At 46.5% G+C, this 23,100-nt stretch overlaps 1 protein-coding gene across 1 annotated transcript in view; it reads right to left on the bottom strand.

The window, feature by feature from the left end:
- The window catches only part of LOC106589996 (protein jagged-1b), a 161,203-nt gene that overhangs the window by 106,611 nt on the left and 31,492 nt on the right, over positions 1-23,100 (bottom strand). Inside the window, 2 exon segments of the mRNA XM_045710129.1 lie at positions 14,583-14,643; positions 15,154-15,411. Coding sequence (XP_045566085.1) covers positions 14,583-14,643; positions 15,154-15,411 — 319 coding nt within the window.

The raw sequence follows: 23,100 nt of genomic DNA, 5'->3' as shown, positions 1-23,100 counted from the left end.
AGTCTTTAGCCTAACCTAAATTATAGTCTAGTCTTGTCTGTAGCTTACATTGTTTTCACAGTACAGTATTCATTCATCCATAGAGCAGGGCACATCAATAGATTAGATAACATTGACGAAAAAGTGTCACTTCTCAATATCACAACATTTGACAAACCAAAATTTAAAGGGAAACAACAATTGAGGATGACTCAATGAGAATTGTGAAATGTATAAGGCGGCCACGGCATGATTTCAACCCCAGGGGTTCTCAACAGATGTTACTGGCCTGCCTGACAGCTGGGCATGTAGCCAGCAAAGGAAAGCACCTGGCTGCAGCCATTCAGCTGGAAGCACTACACACTATGTTTGTTGTCTGTGTTCCTGCCTGCTGTGTGCGGCGGTCATGCATTTCCCTATGGTGGGAAAGTAGATCTTTGAGTAAATAAGGGCGCTTGCTGCAGTTTGCCCAGACTAGTTATCTGGCTAGCAGAGTGCATCTAAACAGAGTCAACCTGCTGAGGTCACATCTTAGACCTCTATTAGAGGTCTGCACACTTCTCCACTCTAAAGCCTCGGTTCCTTTGGAACTTTAAAGTCAACCCAGGTTGGACTGGCCGTGGTGGGCTGGCTGGCCGGCCCTGGTGGGGCCGGCAGGCTGGCCCTGGTGGGCTGGCTGGCTGGCCCTGGTGGGGCCGGCAGGCTGGCCCTGGTGGGCTGGCAGGCTGGCCCTGGTGGGCTGGCTGGGCCTGGTGGGGCTGGCTGGCTGGGCCTGGTGGGGCTGGCTGGCTGGGCCTGGTGGGCCTGGTGGGGCTGGCTGGCTGGGCCTGGTGGGGCGGGCTGGCTGGGCGGGCTGGCTGGCTGGCTGGCCCTGGTGGGCTGGCTGACCCTGGTGGGCTGGCTGGCTGGCCCTGGAGGGCTGGCTAGCTGGCCCTGGAGGGCCGGCTAGCTGGCTGGCCCTGGTGGGCTGGCCCTGGTGAGCTGGCTGGCTGGCCCTGGTGGGCTGGCTGGCTGGCCCTGGTGGGCTGGCTGGCTGGCCCTGGTGCGCTGACCCTGGTGGGCTGGCTGGCCCTGGTGGGCTAGCTCGAATTGCGTTTCCAGTGCCTCTAGAACTTGATTTAATGTTGCTAGGTAGCCAATGTGACTGTGCAACTAGCTAGCTTTGCTAATGTTGCTAGCTAGCTAACTAGATTTTGTAGGAAGTCCTTTGGCTACAACTAGCTAGATATACAGGAAGCTAGCGAGATGTTGAAGAAATAATTTATTTCACCCTCACCACGCTGTAACTAACATTACGCCATACTCTTGCCAATGTCAGTTAGCCAAGTCTTTGCTAGCATAACAAGCTAGCTTAATTCCTACCTTGTTTGCCATGGCATTTAGCGCTAGCTCGCTAGGTTAGCTTTCAATAATGTACTCATTATGACCTGACTAGCAAAAACCTCTTGCTAGCTAACATTAGCGTGCTAGCTGTCATTCAAGGGCTGACCGCTCTCGTAACAGTTTTCTTGCAAAAACAAATGGTTTGGATTGAGCTAAATTGTCCGCCTACTGCAGTTAATGTGCTAGATAACCGCAACAAACCCAGACATGTCAGAATTCAGCCGTGGTCAGCTGGTGGTTGCATAGTAACCGAACATAGACCGAATTCTACAACGGTCGTGAATCACTTGTAAAAAAAACTAAGCTGCGCTGGTGTGGCTTTCCTCTGTCCGAGAATTTGGCCCGAAAGCTCCAATGGTAATGGGGCTTAAGTCTTGTACACTTTCTCGTATACAGCGCCTTCAGAAAGCATTCACACCCTTTGACTTTTTGTACATTTTTTTGTTTGTTGTTGTTACAGCTTGAATTTAAAATGGATTACATTGAGATGTTGTGTCACTGGCCTACATTTTTTTACATTTACATTTTTAGTCGTTTAGCAGACGCTCTTATCCAGAGCGAATTTACAGTTGTGAATACATACATTTCATTGCATTTTTTTGTTGTACTGGCCCCCCCGTGGGAATTGAACCCACAACCCTGGCATTGCACACACCATGCTCTACCAACTGAGCCACAGGGAAGGCTACAAATAATACCCCATAATATCAAAGTGGAATTAGGTTTTTAGGGGGAAAAAAATGAAAAAAAAATAAAAAAATGAAATAGCTGAAATGTCGAGTCTGTCTGCTTTCCAGCAGACACTGGGAGACAGATTCACCTTTCAGCAGGACAATAACCTCAAACACGGCCAAATATACACTGGAGTTGCTTACCAATACAATATTCAATGTTCCTGAGTGGCCGAGTTAGAGTTTGGACTTAAATCGGCTTGATAATCTATGGTAAGACTTGAAATTGGCTGTCTAGCGATGATCAACAACCACCTTGACAGAGCATGAAGAATTTGAAAAGAATAAAAATGGGCAAATATTGTACAATCCAGGTGTTCAAAACCATTCGACTTACCCAGAAAGACTCACAGCTATAATCACTGTTAGAGACTTACCCAGAAAGACTCACAGCTGTAATCACTGTTAGAGACTTACACAGAAAGACTCACAGCTGTAATCACTGTTAGAGACTTACCCAGAAAGCCTCACAGCTGTAATCACTGTTAGAGACTTACCCAGAAAGACTCACAGCTGTAATCACTGTTAGAGACTTACCCAGAAAGACTCACAGCTGTAATCACTGTTAGAGACTTACCCAGAAAGCCTCACAGCTGTAATCACTGTTAGAGACTTACACAGAAAGACTCACAGCTGTAATCACTGTTAGAGACTTACCCAGAAAGCCTCACAGCTGTAATCACTGTTAGAGACTTACCCAGAAAGACTCACAGCTGTAATCACTGTTAGAGACTTACCCAGAAAGACTCACAGCTGTAATCACTGTTAGAGACTTACCCAGAAAGCCTCACAGCTGTAATCACTGTTAGAGACTTACCCAGAAAGCCTCACAGCTGTAATCACTGTTAGAGACTTACCCAGAAAGACTCACAGCTGTAATCACTGCCAACGGTGATTCTAACATGTATTGACTCAGGGGTGTGAATACTTATGTAAATGAGATATTTCTGTATTTTATTTTCAATACATTTACAAAAATGTCTAAAAACATATTTGCACTTTGTCGTTATGGGGTATTGTGTGTAAATGGGTGAGAAAAATATATATTTAACCCATTTTGAATTCAGGGTGTAACCACAAAAATGTGGAATGAGTCAAGGTGTATGAAGACACTGTAGATTAAACAATGGTGGAAACCCCCTCAAGCCAATGTTTACACCAATCCTTTGCTTTAAAAGCAATGACGGGGAGTGTACATGTGCATAAATATAGCCACACCTAGCTAGGCACAACAACAATACAACACAGACCAAGACAGTTGGACCTGGAGCTGTTACAACACAGACCAAGACAGTTGGACCTGGAGCTGTTACAACACAGACCAAGACAGTTGTACCTGGAGCTGTTACAACACAGACCAAGACAGTTGGACCTGGAGCTGTTACAATACAGACCAAGACAGTTGGACCTGGAGCTGTTACAACACAGACCAAGACAGTTGGACCTGGAGCTGTTACAATACAGACCAAGACAGTTGGACCTGGAGCTGTTACAACACAACACAGACCAAGACAGTTGGACCTGGAGCTGTTACAAGGGAAAGCCACACCAAGACTGTGTTCCAAATGGCACCCTATATTCCCTATACAGTGCACTACTTCTGAGCAGGGCCCATAGGGAAATAGGGTGCGATTTGGGACTCCGTAAAATTGTAAAATGACATGCACAATGCACACTAGCGTGCTTCTGTGGTGCAGGGAATCTCAGCTCACAGAGTTGACTTATACACACAACACCATGCATCAGACAGCAGCCATACCATTTTTCCATCCTTGCTGGAGGCTTTTGTACATCGTCTGAACTTTCGGTTTTTCATGCAGAAGCTCGGCTAACTAAGTTCCTGGTTTTTTTTAACATATGGCACATAAAGTTGAGATGTGCTTCTCCTGTATCTCACAGCTTTGTTTGTGTCTCTGGGTCTCAGTTCAGCTAGACTGGCTTAGTTTGGTTTACCGTTCTGTTTTGGCCTCATGTCAAAGTCAAGCGTTGACATTTTATCTTCTATTCAGTCGCTTTGTTTTTTTTTTTCTTCCTTTCTCTCACGCTCTGACGTCACTAGTTTTCCCCTCTGCATGTTTTGGTTGTGCATCCCAAAGGGCACACTGTTCTCTACACAGTGGACTACTTTAGCCAGATCCCAATAGGCCCTAGACTAAAGTAGTGCACTAGATAGGGAACGGGTTTCCATTTGTGAGGCATCCCGTCATCTCTAATGGCTAAGTGGAACTGTAGTACACAACGCCCTACTGATAACCATCTCAGCTTGGCTCTGACCCTTCTCCTTGCGTCATTAAAATCAACATCTTATTGGGTCACATACACTTGTTTAGCAGATGTTATTGCAGGTGTAGCAAAACGCTTGTGTTTCTATCTCCGACAGGTGCAGTAATATCTAACAATTTCACTTCATATACCCAATACACACACATCTAAAGTAAAGGAATGGAATTAAGAATATATAAATATATGGATGAGCAATGTCAGAGCGGCATAGACTAAGATACAGTAGAATAGAATACAGTATATACATATGAGATGAGTAATACATAGACTAAGATACAGTAGTATAGTATAGAATACAGTATATACATATGAGATGAGTAATGCAAGATATGTAAACACTATTAAAGTGACAAGTGTTCCATGTATTAAAGTGGCCAGTGATTTCAAGTCTATGTATATAGGACAGCAGCCTCTAAAGTGCTAGTGATGGCTATTTAACAGTCTGATGGCCTTGAGATAGAAATTGTTTTTCAGTCTCTCTGTCCCAGCTTTGATGCACCTGTACTGACCTCGCCTTCTGGATGATAGTGGGGTGAACAGGCAGTGGCTCGGGTGGTTGCTGTCCTTGATGATCTTTATGGCCTTCCTGTGACATCGGGTGGTGTAGGTGTCATGGAGGGCAGGTAGTTTTCCCCCGGTGATGCGTTGGGCAGACCTCGCTACCCTCTGGAGAGCCTTACGGTTGAGGGCGGTGCAGTTTCCGTACCAAGCGGTGATACAGCCCAACAGGATGCTCTCGGTTGTGCATCTGTCAAAGTTTGTGAGGGTTTTAGGTGACAAGCCAAATCTCTTCAGCCTCCTGAGGTTGAAGAGGCGCTGTTATGCCTTCTTCACCACGCTGTCTGTGTAGGTGGACCATTTCAGTTTGTCAGTGATGTGTACGCCGAGGAACTTGAATCTTTCCACCTTCTCCACTGCTGACCCTTCAATGTGGATAGGGGGCTGCTCCCTCTGCTGTTTCCTGAAGTCCACAATCATCTTTGTTTTGTTGACGTTGAGTGATTATTATTTTCCTGACAGGGAGGAGGTGAGGGCCCTCGGAGTGTGGTGTCAGGAGAATAACCTCACACTCAACGTCAACAAAACAGATGATTGTGGACTTCAGGAAACAGCAGAGGGAGCAGCCCCCCATCCACATCGCCGTGACAGTAGTGGAGAAGGTAGAAAGTTTTAAGTTCCTTGGCGTACACATCACGGACAAACTGAAATGGTCCACCCACACAGACAGTGTGGTGAAGAAGGTGCAACAGCGCCTCTTCAACCTCAGGAGGCTGAGGAAATTTGGCTTGTCACCAAAAACACTCACAAACTTTTACAGATGCACAATCGAGAGCATCCTGTCGGGCTGTATCACCGCCTGGTACGGCAGCTGCTCCGCCCACAACCGTAAGGCTCTCCAGAGGGTAGTGAGGTCTGCACAACGCATCACCGGGGGCAAACTACCTGCCCTCCATGACACCTACACCACCCGATGTCACAGGAAGGCCAAAAAGATCATCAAGGACAGCAACCACCCGAGCCACTTCCTGTTCACCCCGTTATCATCCAGAAGGAGAGGTCAGGACAGGTGCATCAAAGCTGGGACTGAAAGACTGAAAAACAGCTTCTATCTCAAGGCCATCAGACTGTTAAACAGCCATCACTAACATTGAGTATATACTGTACGCTAATACCATCTACTGCATCTTGATGTAATTAAATGTATCACTAGCCACTTTAAACAATGCCACTTTATATAATGTTTTCCTACCCTACATTACTCATCTCATATGTATATACTGTACTCTATACCATCTACTGCATCTTGCCTATGCCGTTCGGCCATCAGTCATTTATATATTTCTATGTACATATTCTTATTCATTCCTTTACACTTGTGTGTATAAAGTAGTAGCGGTGAATTGTTAGGTTATATTACTTGTTAGATATTACTGCATGGTCAGAACTAGAAGCACAAGCATTTCGCTACACTCACATTAACACCTGTTAACCAGGTGTATGTGACAAATACATGTTTAATTTGATTTGATTTGAAACCACTAGCCCTCTCCCTCAGGCTGTATTATAAACAACAACATGAAACCACTAGCCCTCTCCCTCAGGCTGTATTATAAACAACAACATGAAACCACTAGCCCTCTCCCTCAGGCTGTATTATAAACAACAACATGAAACCACTAGCCCTCTCCCTCAGGCTGTATTATAAACAACAACATGAAACCACTAGCCCTCTCCCTCAGGCTGTATTATAAACATGAAACCACTAGCCCTCTCCCTCAGGCTGTATTATAAACAACAACATGAAACCACTAGCCCTCTCCCTCAGGCTGTATTATAAACAACAACATGAAACCACTAGCCCTCTCCCTCAGGCTGTATTATAAACAACAACATGAAACCACTAGCCCTCTCCCTCAGGCTGTATTATAAACAACAACATGAAACCACTAGCCCTCTCCCTCAGGCTGTATTATAAACAACAACATGAAACCACTAGCCCTCTCCCTCAGGCTGTATTATAAACAACAACATGAAACCACTAGCCCTCTCCCTCAGGCTGTATTATCAACAACAACATGAAACCACTAGCCCTCTCCCTCAGGCTGTATTATAAACAACAACATGAAACCACTAGCCCTCTCCCTCAGGCTGTATTATAAACAACAACATGAAACCACTAGCCCTCTCCCTCAGGCTGTATTATAAACAACAACATGAAACCACTAGCCCTCTCCCTCAGGCTGTATTATAAACATGAGACCACTAGCCCTCTCCCTCAGGCTGTATTATAAACAACAACATGAAACCACTAGCCCTCTCCCTCAGGCTGTATTATAAACAACAACATGAAACCACTAGCCCTCTCCCTCAGGCTGTATTATAAACAACAACATGAAACCACTAGCCCTCTCCCTCAGGCTGTATTATAAACAACAACATGAAACCACTAGCCCTCTCCCTCAGGCTGTATTATAAACAACAACATGAAACCACTAGCCCTCTCCCTCAGGCTGTATTATAAACAACAACATGAAACCACTAGCCCTCTCCCTCAGGCTGTATTATAAACAACAACATGAAACCACTAGCCCTCTCCCTCAGGCTGTATTATAAACAACAACATGAAACCACTAGCCCTCTCCCTCAGGCTGTATTATAAACAACAACATGAAACCACTAGCCCTCTCCCTCAGGCTGTATTATAAACAACAACATGAAACCACTAGCCCTCTCCCTCAGGCTGTATTATAAACAACAACATGAAACCACTAGCCCTCTCCCTCAGGCTGTATTATAAACAACAACATGAAACCACTAGCCCTCTCCCTCAGGCTGTATTATAAACAACAACATGAAACCACTAGCCCTCTCCCTCAGGCTGTATTATAAACAACAACATGAAACCACTAGCCCTCTCCCTCAGGCTGTATTATAAACAACAACATGAAACCACTAGCCCTCTCCCTCAGGCTGTATTATAAACAACAACATGAAACCACTAGCCCTCTCCCTCAGGCTGTATTATAAACAACAACATGAAACCACTAGCCCTCTCCCTCAGGCTGTATTATAAACAACAACATGAAACCACTAGCCCTCTCCCTCAGGCTGTATTATAAACAACAACATGAAACCACTAGCCCTCTCCCTCAGGCTGTATTATAAACAACAACATGAAACCACTAGCCCTCTCCCTCAGGCTGTATTATAAACAACAACATGAAACCACTAGCCCTCTCCCTCAGGCTGTATTATAAACAACAACATGAAACCACTAGCCCTCTCCCTCAGGCTGTATTATAAACAACAACATGAGACCACTAGCCCTCTCCCTCAGGCTGTATTATAAACATGAAACCACTAGCCCTCTCCCTCAGGCTGTATTATAAACAACAACATGAAACCACTAGCCCTCTCCCTCAGGCTGTATTATAAACAACAACATGAAACCACTAGCCCTCTCCCTCAGGCTGTATTATAAACAACAACATGAAACCACTAGCCCTCTCCCTCAGGCTGTATTATAAACAACAACATGAAACCACTAGCCCTCTCCCTCAGGCTGTATTATAAACAACAACATGAAACCACTAGCCCTCTCCCTCAGGCTGTATTATAAACAACAACATGAAACCACTAGCCCTCTCCCTCAGGCTGTATTATCAACAACAACATGAGACCACTAGCCCTCTCCCTCAGGCTGTATTATAAACAACAACATGAAACCACTAGCCCTCTCCCTCAGGCTGTATTATAAACAACAACATGAAACCACTAGCCCTCTCCCTCAGGCTGTATTATCAACAACAACATGAGACCACTAGCCCTCTCCCTCAGGCTGTATTATAAACATGAAACCACTAGCCCTCTCCCTCAGGCTGTATTATAAACAACAACATGAAACCACTAGCCCTCTCCCTCAGGCTGTATTATAAACAACAACATGAAACCACTAGCCCTCTCCCTCAGGCTGTATTATAAACAACAACATGAAACCACTAGCCCTCTCCCTCAGGCTGTATTATAAACAACAACATGAAACCACTAGCCCTCTCCCTCAGGCTGTATTATAAACAACAACATGAAACCACTAGCCCTCTCCCTCAGGCTGTATTATAAACAACAACATGAAACCACTAGCCCTCTCCCTCAGGCTGTATTATAAACAACAACATGAAACCACTAGCCCTCTCCCTCAGGCTGTATTATAAACAACAACATGAAACCACTAGCCCTCTCCCTCAGGCTGTATTATAAACAACAACATGAAACCACTAGCCCTCTCCCTCAGGCTGTATTATAAACAACAACATGAAACCACTAGCCCTCTCCCTCAGGCTGTATTATAAACAACAACATGAAACCACTAGCCCTCTCCCTCAGGCTGTATTATAAACAACAACATGAAACCACTAGCCCTCTCCCTCAGGCTGTATTATAAACAACAACATGAAACCACTAGCCCTCTCCCTCAGGCTGTATTATAAACAACAACATGAAACCACTAGCCCTCTCCCTCAGGCTGTATTATAAACAACAACATGAAACCACTAGCCCTCTCCCTCAGGCTGTATTATCAACAACAACATGAAACCACTAGCCCTCTCCCTCAGGCTGTATTATAAACAACAACATGAAACCACGAGCTAAACAAACACACATCCAAGACTAAATAACATACATGATCCATCTGACTAATAAGGACCTGTCCTATTACAGAACCTGCAACTAATCCCACCATAGCTGGTAGACATCCTCATACAGACAACGGGCCGGCTGGCATCTATCCCAATAGACATCCTCATACAGACAACGGCCGGCTGGCATCTATCCCAATAGACAACCTCATACAGACAACGGCTGGCATCTATCCCAATAGACATCCTCATACAGACAACGGGCCGGCTGGCATCTATCCCAATAGACATCCTCATACAGACAACGGGCCGGCTGGCATCTATCCCAATAGACATCCTCATACAGACAACGGCTGGCATCTATCCCAATAGACAACCTCATACAGACAACGGGCTGGCATCTATCCCAATAGACATCCTCATACAGACAACGGCTGGCATCTATCCCAATAGACATCCTCATACAGACAACGGGCCGGCTTTCATCTATCCCAATAGACATCCTCATACAGACAACGGCTGGCATCTATCCCAATAGACATCCTCATACAGACAACGGCCGGCTGGCATCTATCCCAATAGACATCCTCATACAGACAACGGGCCGGCTTTCATCTATCCCAATAGACATCCTCATACAGACAACGGGCCGGCTTTCATCTATCCCAATAGACATCCTCATACAGACAACGGGCCGGCTTTCATCTATCCCAATAGACATCCTCATACAGACAACGGCTGGCATCTATCCCAATAGACATCCTCATACAGACAACGGCCGGCTGGCATCTATCCCAATAGACATCCTCATACAGACAACGGGCCGGCTTTCATCTATCCCAATAGACAACCTCATACAGACAACGGGCCGGCTGGCATCTATCCCAATAGACATCCTCATACAGACAACGGCTGGCATCTATCCCAATAGACATCCTCATACAGACAACGGCTGGCATCTATCCCAATAGACATCCTCATACAGACAGGCACCAAGCCAAGGTTCCATCAGACTGCTTTTGGAATCGCTCAGAATTCCATAACGGTTCTCTGTTACATTCCGAAACATAATGGTCTATTAGGCAAAAAGTGGAACTGCCGAGGACACACGCCCAATCCCTTGGCCGGCACGCAGACAGAACCATGAACAGACAGAGGGACTAGGGTTGGGTTAAATTCAGACCCCCTCCCCCCATCCGTCCCTCCCTCCCTCTCCCCCATCCCTCCCCATCCCTCCATCCCAATCATCCCTCCCTCCCTCTGCCCCCATCCCTCCATCCGTCCCAATCATCCCCCCATCCCTGAGCCCTTACTAGCACTCCTACACACATAACCCCTATTACCATCTTATAGCCAGCTAGAACACAGCTCCACTCCCTCAGCTAGAACACAGCTCCACTCCCTCAGCTAGAACACAGCTCCACTCCTCAGACCCTATAGCCAGCTAGAACACAGCTCCACTCCCTCAGCTAGAACACAGCTCCACTCCCTCAGACCCTATAGCCAGCTAGAACACAGCTCCACTCCCTCAGCTAGAACACAGCTCCACTCCCTCAGCTAGAACACAGCTCCATTCCCTCAGCTAGAACACAGCTCCACTCCCTCAGCTAGAACACAGCTCCACTCCCTCAGACCCTATAGCCAGCTAGAACACAGCTCCACTCCCTCAGCTAGAACACAGCTCCACTCCCTCAGCTAGAACACAGCTCCACTCCCCCAGCTAGAACACAGCTCCACTCCCTCAGCTAGAACACAGCTCCACTCCCTCAGCTAGAACACAGCTCCACTCCCTCAGCTAGAACACAGCTCCACTCCCTCAGCTAGAACACAGCTCCACTCCCTCAGACCCTATAGCCAGCTAGAACACAGCTCCACTCCCTCAGACCCTATAGCCAGCTAGAACACAGCTCCACTCCCTCAGCTAGAACACAGCTCCACTCCCTCAGCTAGAACACAGCTCCACTCCCTCAGACCCTATAGCCAGCTAGAACACAGCTCCACTCCCTCAGCTAGAACACAGCTCCACTCCCTCAGACCCTATAGCCAGCTAGAACACAGCTCCACTCCCCCAGCTAGAACACAGCTCCACTCCCTCAGCTAGAACACAGCTCCACTCCCTCAGCTAGAACACAGCTCCACTCCCTCAGCTAGAACACAGCTCCACTCCCTCAGCTAGAACACAGCTCCACTCCCTCAGACCCTATAGCCAGCTAGAACACAGCTCCATTCCCTCAGCTAGAACACAGCTCCACTCCCTCAGCTAGAACACAGCTCCACTCCCTCAGACCCTATAGCCAGCTAGAACACAGCTCCACTCCCTCAGACCCTATAGCCAGCTAGAACACAGCTCCACTCCCTCAGACCCTATAGCCAGCTAGAACACAGCTCCACTCCCTCAGCTAGAACACAGCTCCACTCCCTCAGCTAGAACACAGCTCCACTCCCTCAGACCCTATAGCCAGCTAGAACACAGCTCCACTCCCTCAGACCCTATAGCCAGCTAGAACACAGCTCCATTCCCTCAGCTAGAACACAGCTCCACTCCCTCAGACCCTATAGCCAGCTAGAACACAGCTCCACTCCCCCAGCTAGAACACAGCTCCACTCCCTCAGCTAGAACACAGCTCCACTCCCTCAGACCCTATAGCCAGCTAGAACACAGCTCCACTCCCTCAGCTAGAACACAGCTCCACTCCCTCAGACCCTATAGCCAGCTAGAACACAGCTCCACTCCCTCAGCTAGAACACAGCTCCACTCCCTCAGCTAGAACACAGCTCCACTCCCTCAGCTAGAACACAGCTCCACTCCCTCAGCTAGAACACAGCTCCACTCCCTCAGCTAGAACACAGCTCCACTCCCTCAGACCCTATAGCCAGCTAGAACACAGCTCCACTCCCTCAGACCCTATAGCCAGCTAGAACACAGCTCCACTCCCTCAGCTAGAACACAGCTCCACTCCCTCAGCTAGAACACAGCTCCACTCCCTCAGACCCTATAGCCAGCTAGAACACAGCTCCACTCCCTCAGCTAGAACACAGCTCCACTCCCTCAGACCCTATAGCCAGCTAGAACACAGCTCCACTCCCCCAGCTAGAACACAGCTCCACTCCCTCAGCTAGAACACAGCTCCACTCCCTCAGCTAGAACACAGCTCCACTCCCTCAGCTAGAACACAGCTCCACTCCCTCAGACCCTATCCCCAGCTAGAACACAGCTCCATTCCCTCAGCTAGAACACAGCTCCACTCCCTCAGCTAGAACACAGCTCCACTCCCTCAGACCCTATAGCCAGCTAGAACACAGCTCCACTCCCTCAGACCCTATAGCCAGCTAGAACACAGCTCCACTCCCTCAGACCCTATAGCCAGCTAGAACACAGCTCCACTCCCTCAGCTAGAACACAGCTCCACTCCCTCAGCTAGAACACAGCTCCACTCCCTCAGACCCTATAGCCAGCTAGAACACAGCTCCACTCCCTCAGACCCTATAGCCAGCTAGAACACAGCTCCATTCCCTCAGCTAGAACACAGCTCCACTCCCTCAGACCCTATAGCCAGCTAGAACACAGCTCCACTCCCCAGCTAGAACACAGCTCCACTCCCTCAGCTAGAACACAGCTCCACTCCCTCAGACCCTATAGCCAGCTAGAACACAGCTCCACTCCCTCAGCTAGAACACAGCTCCACTCCCTCAGACCCTATAGCCAGCTAGAACACAGCTCCACTCCCTCAGCTAGAACACAGCTCCACTCCCTCAGCTAGAACACAGCTCCACTCCCCCAGCTAGAACACAGCTCCACTCCCTCAGCTAGAACACAGCTCCACTCCCTCAGCTAGAACACAGCTCCACTCCCTCAGCTAGAACACAGCTCCACTCCCTCAGCTAGAACACAGCTCCACTCCCTCAGACCCTATAGCCAGCTAGAACACAGCTCCACTCCCTCAGACCCTATAGCCAGCTAGAACACAGCTCCACTCCCTCAGCTAGAACACAGCTCCACTCCCTCAGCTAGAACACAGCTCCACTCCCTCAGACCCTATAGCCAGCTAGAACACAGCTCCACTCCCTCAGCTAGAACACAGCTCCACTCCCTCAGACCCTATAGCCAGCTAGAACACAGCTCCACTCCCTCAGCTAGAACACAGCTCCACTCCCTCAGCTAGAACACAGCTCCACTCCCTCAGCTAGAACACAGCTCCACTCCCTCAGACCCTATAGCCAGCTAGAACACAGCTCCATTCCCTCAGCTAGAACACAGCTCCACTCCCTCAGCTAGAACACAGCTCCACTCCCTCAGACCCTATAGCCAGCTAGAACACAGCTCCACTCCCTCAGACCCTATAGCCAGCTAGAACACAGCTCCACTCCCTCAGACCCTATAGCCAGCTAGAACACAGCTCCACTCCCTCAGCTAGAACACAGCTCCACTCCCTCAGCTAGAACACAGCTCCACTCCCTCAGACCCTATAGCCAGCTAGAACACAGCTCCACTCCCTCAGACCCTATAGCCAGCTAGAACACAGCTCCATTCCCTCAGCTAGAACACAGCTCCACTCCCTCAGACCCTATAGCCAGCTAGAACACAGCTCCACTCCCCAGCTAGAACACAGCTCCACTCCCTCAGCTAGAACACAGCTCCACTCCCTCAGCTAGAACACAGCTCCACTCCCCCAGCTAGAACACAGCTCCACTCCCTCAGACCCTATAGCCAGCTAGAACACAGCTCCACTCCCTCAGCTAGAACACAGCTCCACTCCCTCAGACCCTATAGCCAGCTAGAACACAGCTCCACTCCCTCAGCTAGAACACAGCTCCACTCCCTCAGCTAGAACACAGCTCCACTCCCTCAGCTAGAACACAGCTCCACTCCCTCAGACCCTATAGCCAGCTAGAACACAGCTCCACTCCCATACCAGGGACCTGGGGATTAAGCTGCATAGCACATGATAAAATGCTGTTTGTCAAGTAATAAATCCTGATGGCATAAATATCATGGCAGACATTGAAAATGAAAAGCATATTCCAGTTATTCGTGGAGAGAAAAGAAGGGGAGGAAAGAGCGACTTACTTGCAGTCATCAGGCTCTTTGCAGTGTCCATGTTCTGTACTGCAGCCCTGCCGGCAGATAGCTGGAGAGGAGAGAGGGAGGGAAGGAGGGGTGGAGGGATAGAGGGAGGAGGAGGAGGAGGAGGAAGGAGAGGTGTTGGAGGAGTGGAGGACGTTGAGCGACGGAGCGAAGCGTGGGGGGGGGGTAAGGGAGAGGAAGAAAGCACAAATGTCACTAAATAACTGTTGGCAGTATTAAGTGACGTTTGTTAGCAGTTTGGCACGTAATGTCTATTGACATTCGATACACGCAAGTATAAAAAGATAGGAAGTTAATCAACAACTTGAACATCCATCCTAGTGTTTCCATAGCCTTGTGTTCCCCTTTCTCCAACACCCGAAATAATCATCATCATCATCATTCTATAGCCTCCAGGTATACATACAAACTGTCCCTGTTTATCTTCCTCTCTCTGTCTCTCTCCCAGCTTACATGCGTTTCATCCATTTAACAAGAAGAAGACCCTTTTAGGTTAAAACCTTCCATGAAGGGATCACAAGAAGTAAGCAGGAAGTAGTCAGTGTTTACATACGTGTGTTACATTCTAGTCCAGACCAGCCTTCCAGACAGGTCTTATTCCCGTTGTAGTCGCAGGTGTAGTGTCCGAAGAACTCGTCTCGGGGTCGGCAGAACTTGTTGCATCCGAAGCCATAGTAGTGCTCGTCACAGCTGACCCGGATCTGATACTCAAACTGACCAATAGGACCGTTGTGGCTGAGCTTCTGCCACTGATGGCTGGGGTTGATCATCCCAGAGTGGGACGCCTTCTCAATCACCTGACCATCACCGCCTAACGGGTTATAGATATACAACCAGTTAGAATATATTAGATATAGATATATAACATGTTAGAATGTATAGCATAACTGGGGTTGATCATCCCAGAGTGGGACGCCTTCTCAATCTCCTGACCATCACCGCCTAACGGGTTATAGATATACAACCAGTTAGAATATATTAGATATAGAACCAGTCAGAATATATAGTTAACAGGTTACTGTCCTTACGAGAAAGACTGAATCACTGTTAAAAAGACTGTTGAATGCATGTCTGAGCGTACCCCAGTATGAGTCATTATATCCAGAAAATAATACCCATAATACCCAGAAAATATTACCCATAATACCCAGAAAATATTACCCATAATACCCAGAAAATAATACCCATAATACCCAGAAAATGATACCCATAATACCCATAATACCTAGAAAATAATACCCATAATACCCAGAAAATAATACCCATAATACCCAGAAAATAATACCCATAATACCTAGAAAATAATACCCATAATACCTAGAAAATAATACCCATAATACCCAGAAAATAATACCCATAATACCCAGAAAATGATACCCATAATACCCAATGGGCCTCAGGATCACGTTATTTATGTGCATTTCAATTGCCATCGATAAAATGCATTTGTGTTTGTTGTCCGTAGAGCTTATGCCTTCCCATACCATACATTTTTTGGGGAACTTTTATAAACATATTTCATACAATTCTACTACACTTTATATGACTGGATACATTAAACAGAATCTTTATTAATACAACAAATACTGACAAACAGACCAATAAAAACAATGTTGTCCATATAATAGGCCAATGAGAAGGAGAGACACTATGATGTTGTCCATATAATAGACCAATGAGAAGGAGAGACACTATGATGTTGTCCATATAATAGACCAATGAGAAGGAGAGACACTAATATAACATGTTGTTGTCCATATAATAGACCAATGAGAAGGGGAGACACTAACATGTTGTCCATATAATAGACCAATGAGAAGGAGAGACACTAATATAATATGATGTTGTCCATATAATAGGCCAATGAGAAGGAGAGACACTATGATGTTGTCCATATAATAGACCAATGAGAAGGAGAGACACTATGATGTTGTCCATATAATAGACCAATGAGAAGGGGAGACACTAATATAATATAATGTTGTCCATATAATAGACCAATGAGAAGGGGAGACACTAACATGTTGTCCATCTAAACCAGAGGAGGAAACTAGCAGCACTGACCCGACAACGAGAAATAGTAAATATGTGCAGCACCACTCAGCAGGTATATATGGCTGATGCTCTCTGCTGGTGACAATAAGAAAGGCTATAGACTTACGGTTGTATATGTTAAAATTAGATTAAATTAAGAATAGTCCGATTGGTGAGAATATTATCAAGTGCTAAAAGTGAATGAGAGACTGATGAAGTGTGCACAGCCTGCGCAAGAATCAGAGCAGAGCTCATGGCTTTCATAAGAATTTATTCTAATCATTATTGGAGTCGCCTCAAGCAGCCTTAGAATGTATTAAAAAAATCTAAACGTAAAGTCTAACGTTTGTATCACAAATTAAGTTACATAAATAAACACAAAATGAAGCATATAGGAGGACCGGTTTCTTTGATAACCCCTCAACACAGAATAACCGCACGTGTTCACTCCCTTGGAAATCATTAGGAGAAAATATCCTTTCTGTTTTATTCAGCTTTGTTCAGTTGTATTCTTCATCCTATAAAATAATGACACGGAATTATAAGTACATCTAGTCTGCTAAATTAACTAGTGTAGCCCACAGCCACATCAGGACCTGCTAAATGAACTAGTGTAGCCCCACAGCCACATCAGGACCTGCTAAATGAACTAGTGTAGCCCACAGCCACATCAGGACCTGCTAAATGAACTAGTGTAGCCCACAGCCACATCAGGGCCTGCTAAATGAACTAGTGTAGCCCCACAGCCACATCAGGGCCTGCTAAATGAACTAGTGTAGCCCCACAGCCACATCAGGACCTGCTAAATGAACTAGTGTAGCCCACAGCTACATCAGGACCTGCTAAATGAACTAGTGTAGCCCCACAGCCACATCAGGACCTGCTAAATGAACTAGTGTAGCCCCACAGCCACATCAGGACCTGCTAAATGAACTAGTGTAGCCCACAGCCACATCAGGACCTGCTAAATGAACTAGTGTAGCCCCACAGCCACATCAGGACCTGCTAAATGAACTAGTGTAGCCCCACAGCCACATCAGGACCTGCTAAATGAACTAGTGTAGCCCCACAGCCACATCAGGACCTGCTAAATGAACTAGTGTAGCCCCACAGCCACATCAGGACCTGCTAAATGAACTAGTGTAGCCCCACAGCCACATCAGGACCTGCTAAATGAACTAGTGTAGCCCCACAGCCACATCAGGACCTGCTAAATGAACTAGTGTAGCCCACAGCCACATCAGGACCTGCTAAATGAACTAGTGTAGCCCCACAGCCACATCAGGACCTGCTAAATGAACTAGTGTAGCCCCACAGCCACATCAGGACCTGCTAAATGAACTAGTGTCGCCCACAGCCACATCAGGACCTGCTAAATGAACTAGTGTAGCCCCACAGCCACATCAGGACCTGCTAAATGAACTAGTGTAGCCCCACAGCCACATCAGGACCTGCTAAATGAACTAGTGTAGCCCACAGCCACATCAGGACCTGCTAAATGAACTAGTGTAGCCCCACAGCCACATCAGGACCTGCTAAATGAACTAGTGTAGTCCACAGGCCACATCAGGACCTGCTAAATGAACTAGTGTAGCCCACAGCCACATCAGGACCTGCTAAATGAACTAGTGTCGCCCACAGCCACATCAGGACCTGCTAAATGAACTACTGTAGCCCCACAGCCACATCAGGACCTGCTAAATGAACTACTGTAGCCCCACAGCCACATGGCACAGCCAGATCAGGACCTAACATAAGGACAATTCAGAGTATGTAAATCTGTTCTTCTGAAATAGACTACATTTTCTAGATATCATGCTTCTTTAGACCTGTCTAAAATAAATAATGGATTTACTGTGATGGTGTAGGTAGACTATATTACATGGATGTATTGTGATGGTGTAGGTAGACTATATTACATGGATTTATTGTGATGGTGTAGACTATATTACATGGGTTTATTGTGATGGTGTAGACTATATTACATGGGTTTATTGTGATGGTGTAGACTATATTACATGGGTTTATTGTGATGGTGTAGACTATATTACATGGGTTTATTGTGATGGTGTAGACTATATTACATGGGTTTATTGTGATGGTGTAGACTATATTACATGGATGTATTGTGATGGTGTAGGTAGACTATATTACATGGATGTATTGTGATGGTGTAGGTAGACTATATTACATGGATGTATTGTGATGGTGTAGACTATATTACATGGGTTTATTGTGATGGTGTAGACTATATTACATGGGTTTATTGTGATGGTGTAGACTATATTACATGGGTTTATTGTGATGGTGTAGACTATATTACATGGATGTATTGTGATGGTGTAGGTAGACTATATTACATGGATGTATTGTGATGGTGTAGGTAGACTATATTACATGGATTTATTGTGATGGTGTAGACTATATTACATGGATGTATTGTGATGGTGTAGGTAGACTATATTACATGGATGTATTGTGATGGTGTAGGTAGACTATATTACATGGATTTATTGTGATGGTGTAGACTATATTACATGGATTTATTGTGATGGTGTAGACTATATTACATGGATTTATTGTGATGGTGTAGACTATATTACATGGATGTATTGTGATGGTGTAGACTATATTACATGGATTTATTGTGATGGTGTAGACTATATTACATGGATGTATTGTGATGGTGTAGGTAGACTATATTACATGGATTTATTGTGATGGTGTAGACTATATTACATGGATGTATTGTGATGGTGTAGGTAGACTATATTAAATGGATGTATTGTGATGGTGGGTAGACTATATTACATGGATTTATTGTGATGGTGTAGACTATATTACATGGATTTATGGATGAGTGTAGACTATATTACATGGATTTATTGTGATGGTGTAGACTATATTACATGGATGTATTGTGATGGTGTAGACTATATTACATGGATTTATTGTGATGGTGTAGACTATATTACATGGATGTATTGTGATGGTGTAGGTAGACTATATTACATGGATTTATTGTGATGGTGTAGACTATATTACATGGATGTATTGTGATGGTGTAGGTAGACTATATTAAATGGATTTATTGTGATGGTGTAGACTATATTACATGGATTTATTGTGACGGTGTAGACTATATTACATGGATTAGATGAGTGTGCAAAGTAGAAATACTGGGGTGCAAAGGAGCAAAATAAATAACTAAATATATAAATACAGTAGGGGAAGAGGTAGTTGTTTGACTGCAGGCTCCAGAGCTAAATGGTATCCCAAAACACACCAAGATGGGGGTTTTTTTTGCACAATTTTGTACAAAATAACGGAAGCCTGATAATTTATAATTATATTGTTTGTTTTTAGCCGATTTCAAAGCTTGACACGAACCTCAGAAATGAAATGTTCTGAGGTTTAAGCCTATCAGACAAGAGGGAATGCTGAACTGTCACTGAGGTTTAGACCTATCAGACAAGAGGGAATGCTGAACTGTCACTGAGGTTTAAGCCTATCAGACAAGAGGGAATGCTGAAATGTCACTGAGGTTTAAGCCTATCAGACAAGAGGGAATGCTGAACTGTCACTGAGGTTTAAGCCTATCAGACAAGAGGGAATGCTGAACTGTCACTGAGGTTTAAGCCTATCAGACAAGAGGGAATGCTGAACTGTCACAGAGGGAATTTGTTCATTTGAATTTCATGTTAGTTTTATTATTTAACAGTGGAACATGAATTGCATCATTCAAGTCACGTACGTCCCAAAGTTGACTGGTTTATTGACCCCTTCGCCACAAAAAAAAAAGTCTCCCTCAGAGTTGTCAGAAACGCGTGAAAACGGAGGGGCGAGGAGGTGGTTTGAGAGAGGCTGCCCTCTCTCCTTTCTCATGCTCTTCCTCTACCTTCCTTCTCTCTCTCAACACATAGCAAAAGCATGTGGCATTCCTCTCTCCCCATTCTCTCCTTCCCTCTAGCTGGCTTGTGGCAGCCCTCTCCCATTCTCTCCATCCCTCTAGCTGGCTTGTGGCAGCCCTCTCCGCTCTCCCCATTCTCTCCATCCCTCTAGCTGGCTTGTGGCAGCCCTCTCCCCATTCTCTCCATCCCTCTAGCTGGCTTGTGGCAGCCCTCTCCCCTCTCCCCTTCTCTCCATCCCTCTAGCTGGCTTGTGGCAGCCCTCTCCCCTCTCCCATTCTCTCCATCCCTCTAGCTGGCTTGTGGCAGCCCTCTCCCCTCTCCCATTCTCTCCATCCCTCTAGCTGGCTTGTGGCAGCCCTCTCCCCATTCTCTCCATCCCTCTAGCTGGCTTGTGGCAGCCCTCTCCCCTCTCCCCATTCTCTCCATCCCTCTAGCTGGCTTGTGGCAGCCCTCTCCCCATTCTCTCCATCCCTCTAGCTGGCTTGTGGCAGCCCTCTCCGCTCTCCCCATTCTCTCCATCCCTCTAGCTGGCTTGTGGCAGCCCTCTCCCCTCTCCCCATTCTCTCCATCCCTCTCGCTGGCTTGTGGCAGCCCTCACCGCTCTCTCGTTCTCTCCTTCCCTCTTGCTGGCTTGTGGCAGCCCTCTCAAATCAAATTGTATTTGTCACATGTGCCAAATACAACAGGTTTCACCTTACAGTGAAATGCTTATTTACAAGCCCTTAACCAACAATGCAGTTTTAAGAAAACAGCTAAAAAAATGTAAGAGAAAAGAATAACAAATAATTAAAGAGCAGCAGTAATTAACAATAGCGGGGCTATATACAGGGGGTACTGGTACAGAGTCAATGTGGAGGCTATATACAGGGGGTACCGGTACAGAGTCAATGTGGAGGCTATATACAGGGGGTACCGGTACAGAGTCAATGTGGAGGCTATATACAGGGGGTACCGGTACAGAGTCAATGTGGAGGCTATATACAGGGGGTACCGGTACAGAGTCAACGTGGAGGCTATATACAGGGGTTACCGGTACAGAGTCAATGTGCGGGGGAACCAGTTAGTTGAGGTAATATGTACATGTAGGTAGAGTTATTAAAGTGACTATGCATAGATAATAACAGCGAGTAGCAACAGCGTAGAAGAGGGGGTGGCAATGCAAATAATCTGGGTAGCCATTTCATTAGATGTTTAGGAGTCTTATGGCTTGGGGGTAGAAGCTGTTTAGAAGCCTCTTGGACCTAGACTTGGTGGTTCGGTACCACTTGCCATGCGGTAGCAGAGAGAACAGTCTATGACTTGGGGGTGGCTGGAGTCAATTTTTAGGGCCTTCCTCTGACACCGCCTGGTATAGAGATCCTGGATGGCAGGCAGCTTTGCCCCAGTGATGTACTGGGCCGTACACACTACCCTCTGTAGTGCCTTGCGGTCGGAGGCCGAGCAGTAGCCATACCAGGCAGTGATGCAACCCGTCAGGCTGCTCTCGATGGTGCAGCTGTAAAACCTTTTGAGGATCTGAGGAGCATGCCAAATCTTTTCAATCTCTTGAGGGGGAACAGGTTTTGTCGTGCCCTCTTCACGACTGTCTTGGTGTGCTTGGACCATATTAGTTTGTTGGTGATGTGGACACCAAGGAACTTGAAGCTCTCAACCTGCTCCACTACGGCCCCGTCGATGAGAATGGGGGCATGATCTGTCCTCTTTTTCCTGTAGTCCACAATCATCTCCTTTGTCTTGATCACGTTGAGGGAGAGGTTGTTGTCCTTGCACCACACGTTCAGGTCTCTGACCTCCTCCATATAGGCTGTCTCATCATTGATCAGGCCAACCACTGTTGTGTCATCGGCAAATGATGTGCCTAGCCGTGCGGTCATGAGTGAACAGGAAGTACAGGAGGGGACTGAGTAAGCACCCCTGAGGGGCCCCCGTGTTGAGGATCAGCATGGCAGATGTGTTGTTACCTACCCTTACCACCTGGGGGCGGCCCGTCAGGAAGTCCAGGATCCAGTTGCAGAGGGAGGTGTTTAGTCCCAGGATCCTTAGCTTAGTGATGAGCTTTGATGGCACTATGGTGTTGAACTCTGAGCTGGAGTCAATGAACAGCATTCTCACATAGGTGTTATTTTTGCCCAGGTGTGAAAGGGCAGTGTGGAGTGCAATAGAGGTTGCGTCATCTGTGGAGTTGTTGGGGCGGTATGCAAATTGGAGTGGGTCTAGGGTTTCTGGGATGATGGTGTTGGTGTGAGCCATGACCAGCCTTTCAAAGCACTTCATGGCTACAGACGTGAGCGCTACGGGTCGGTAGTCATTTAGGCAGGTTACCTTGGTGTTCTTGGGCACAGGGTCTATGGTGGTCTGCTTGAAACATGTTGTAATTACAGACTCAGACAGAGAGAGGTTGAAAATGTCAGTGAAGACTCTTGCCAGTTGGTTAGCGCATGCTCGGAGTACACGTCCTAGTAATAGGTCTGGCCCTACGGCCTTGTGAATGTTGACCTGTTTAGATGGTCTTACATTGGCAGCGAAGAGCGCGATCACATAGTCATCCGGAACAG

This window comes from Salmo salar, chromosome ssa28 (genome assembly GCF_905237065.1).
Source record: "Salmo salar chromosome ssa28, Ssal_v3.1, whole genome shotgun sequence".
NCBI lineage: Eukaryota > Metazoa > Chordata > Actinopteri > Salmoniformes > Salmonidae > Salmo > Salmo salar.
This window is presented reverse-complemented; position numbering and strand designations above follow the sequence as displayed.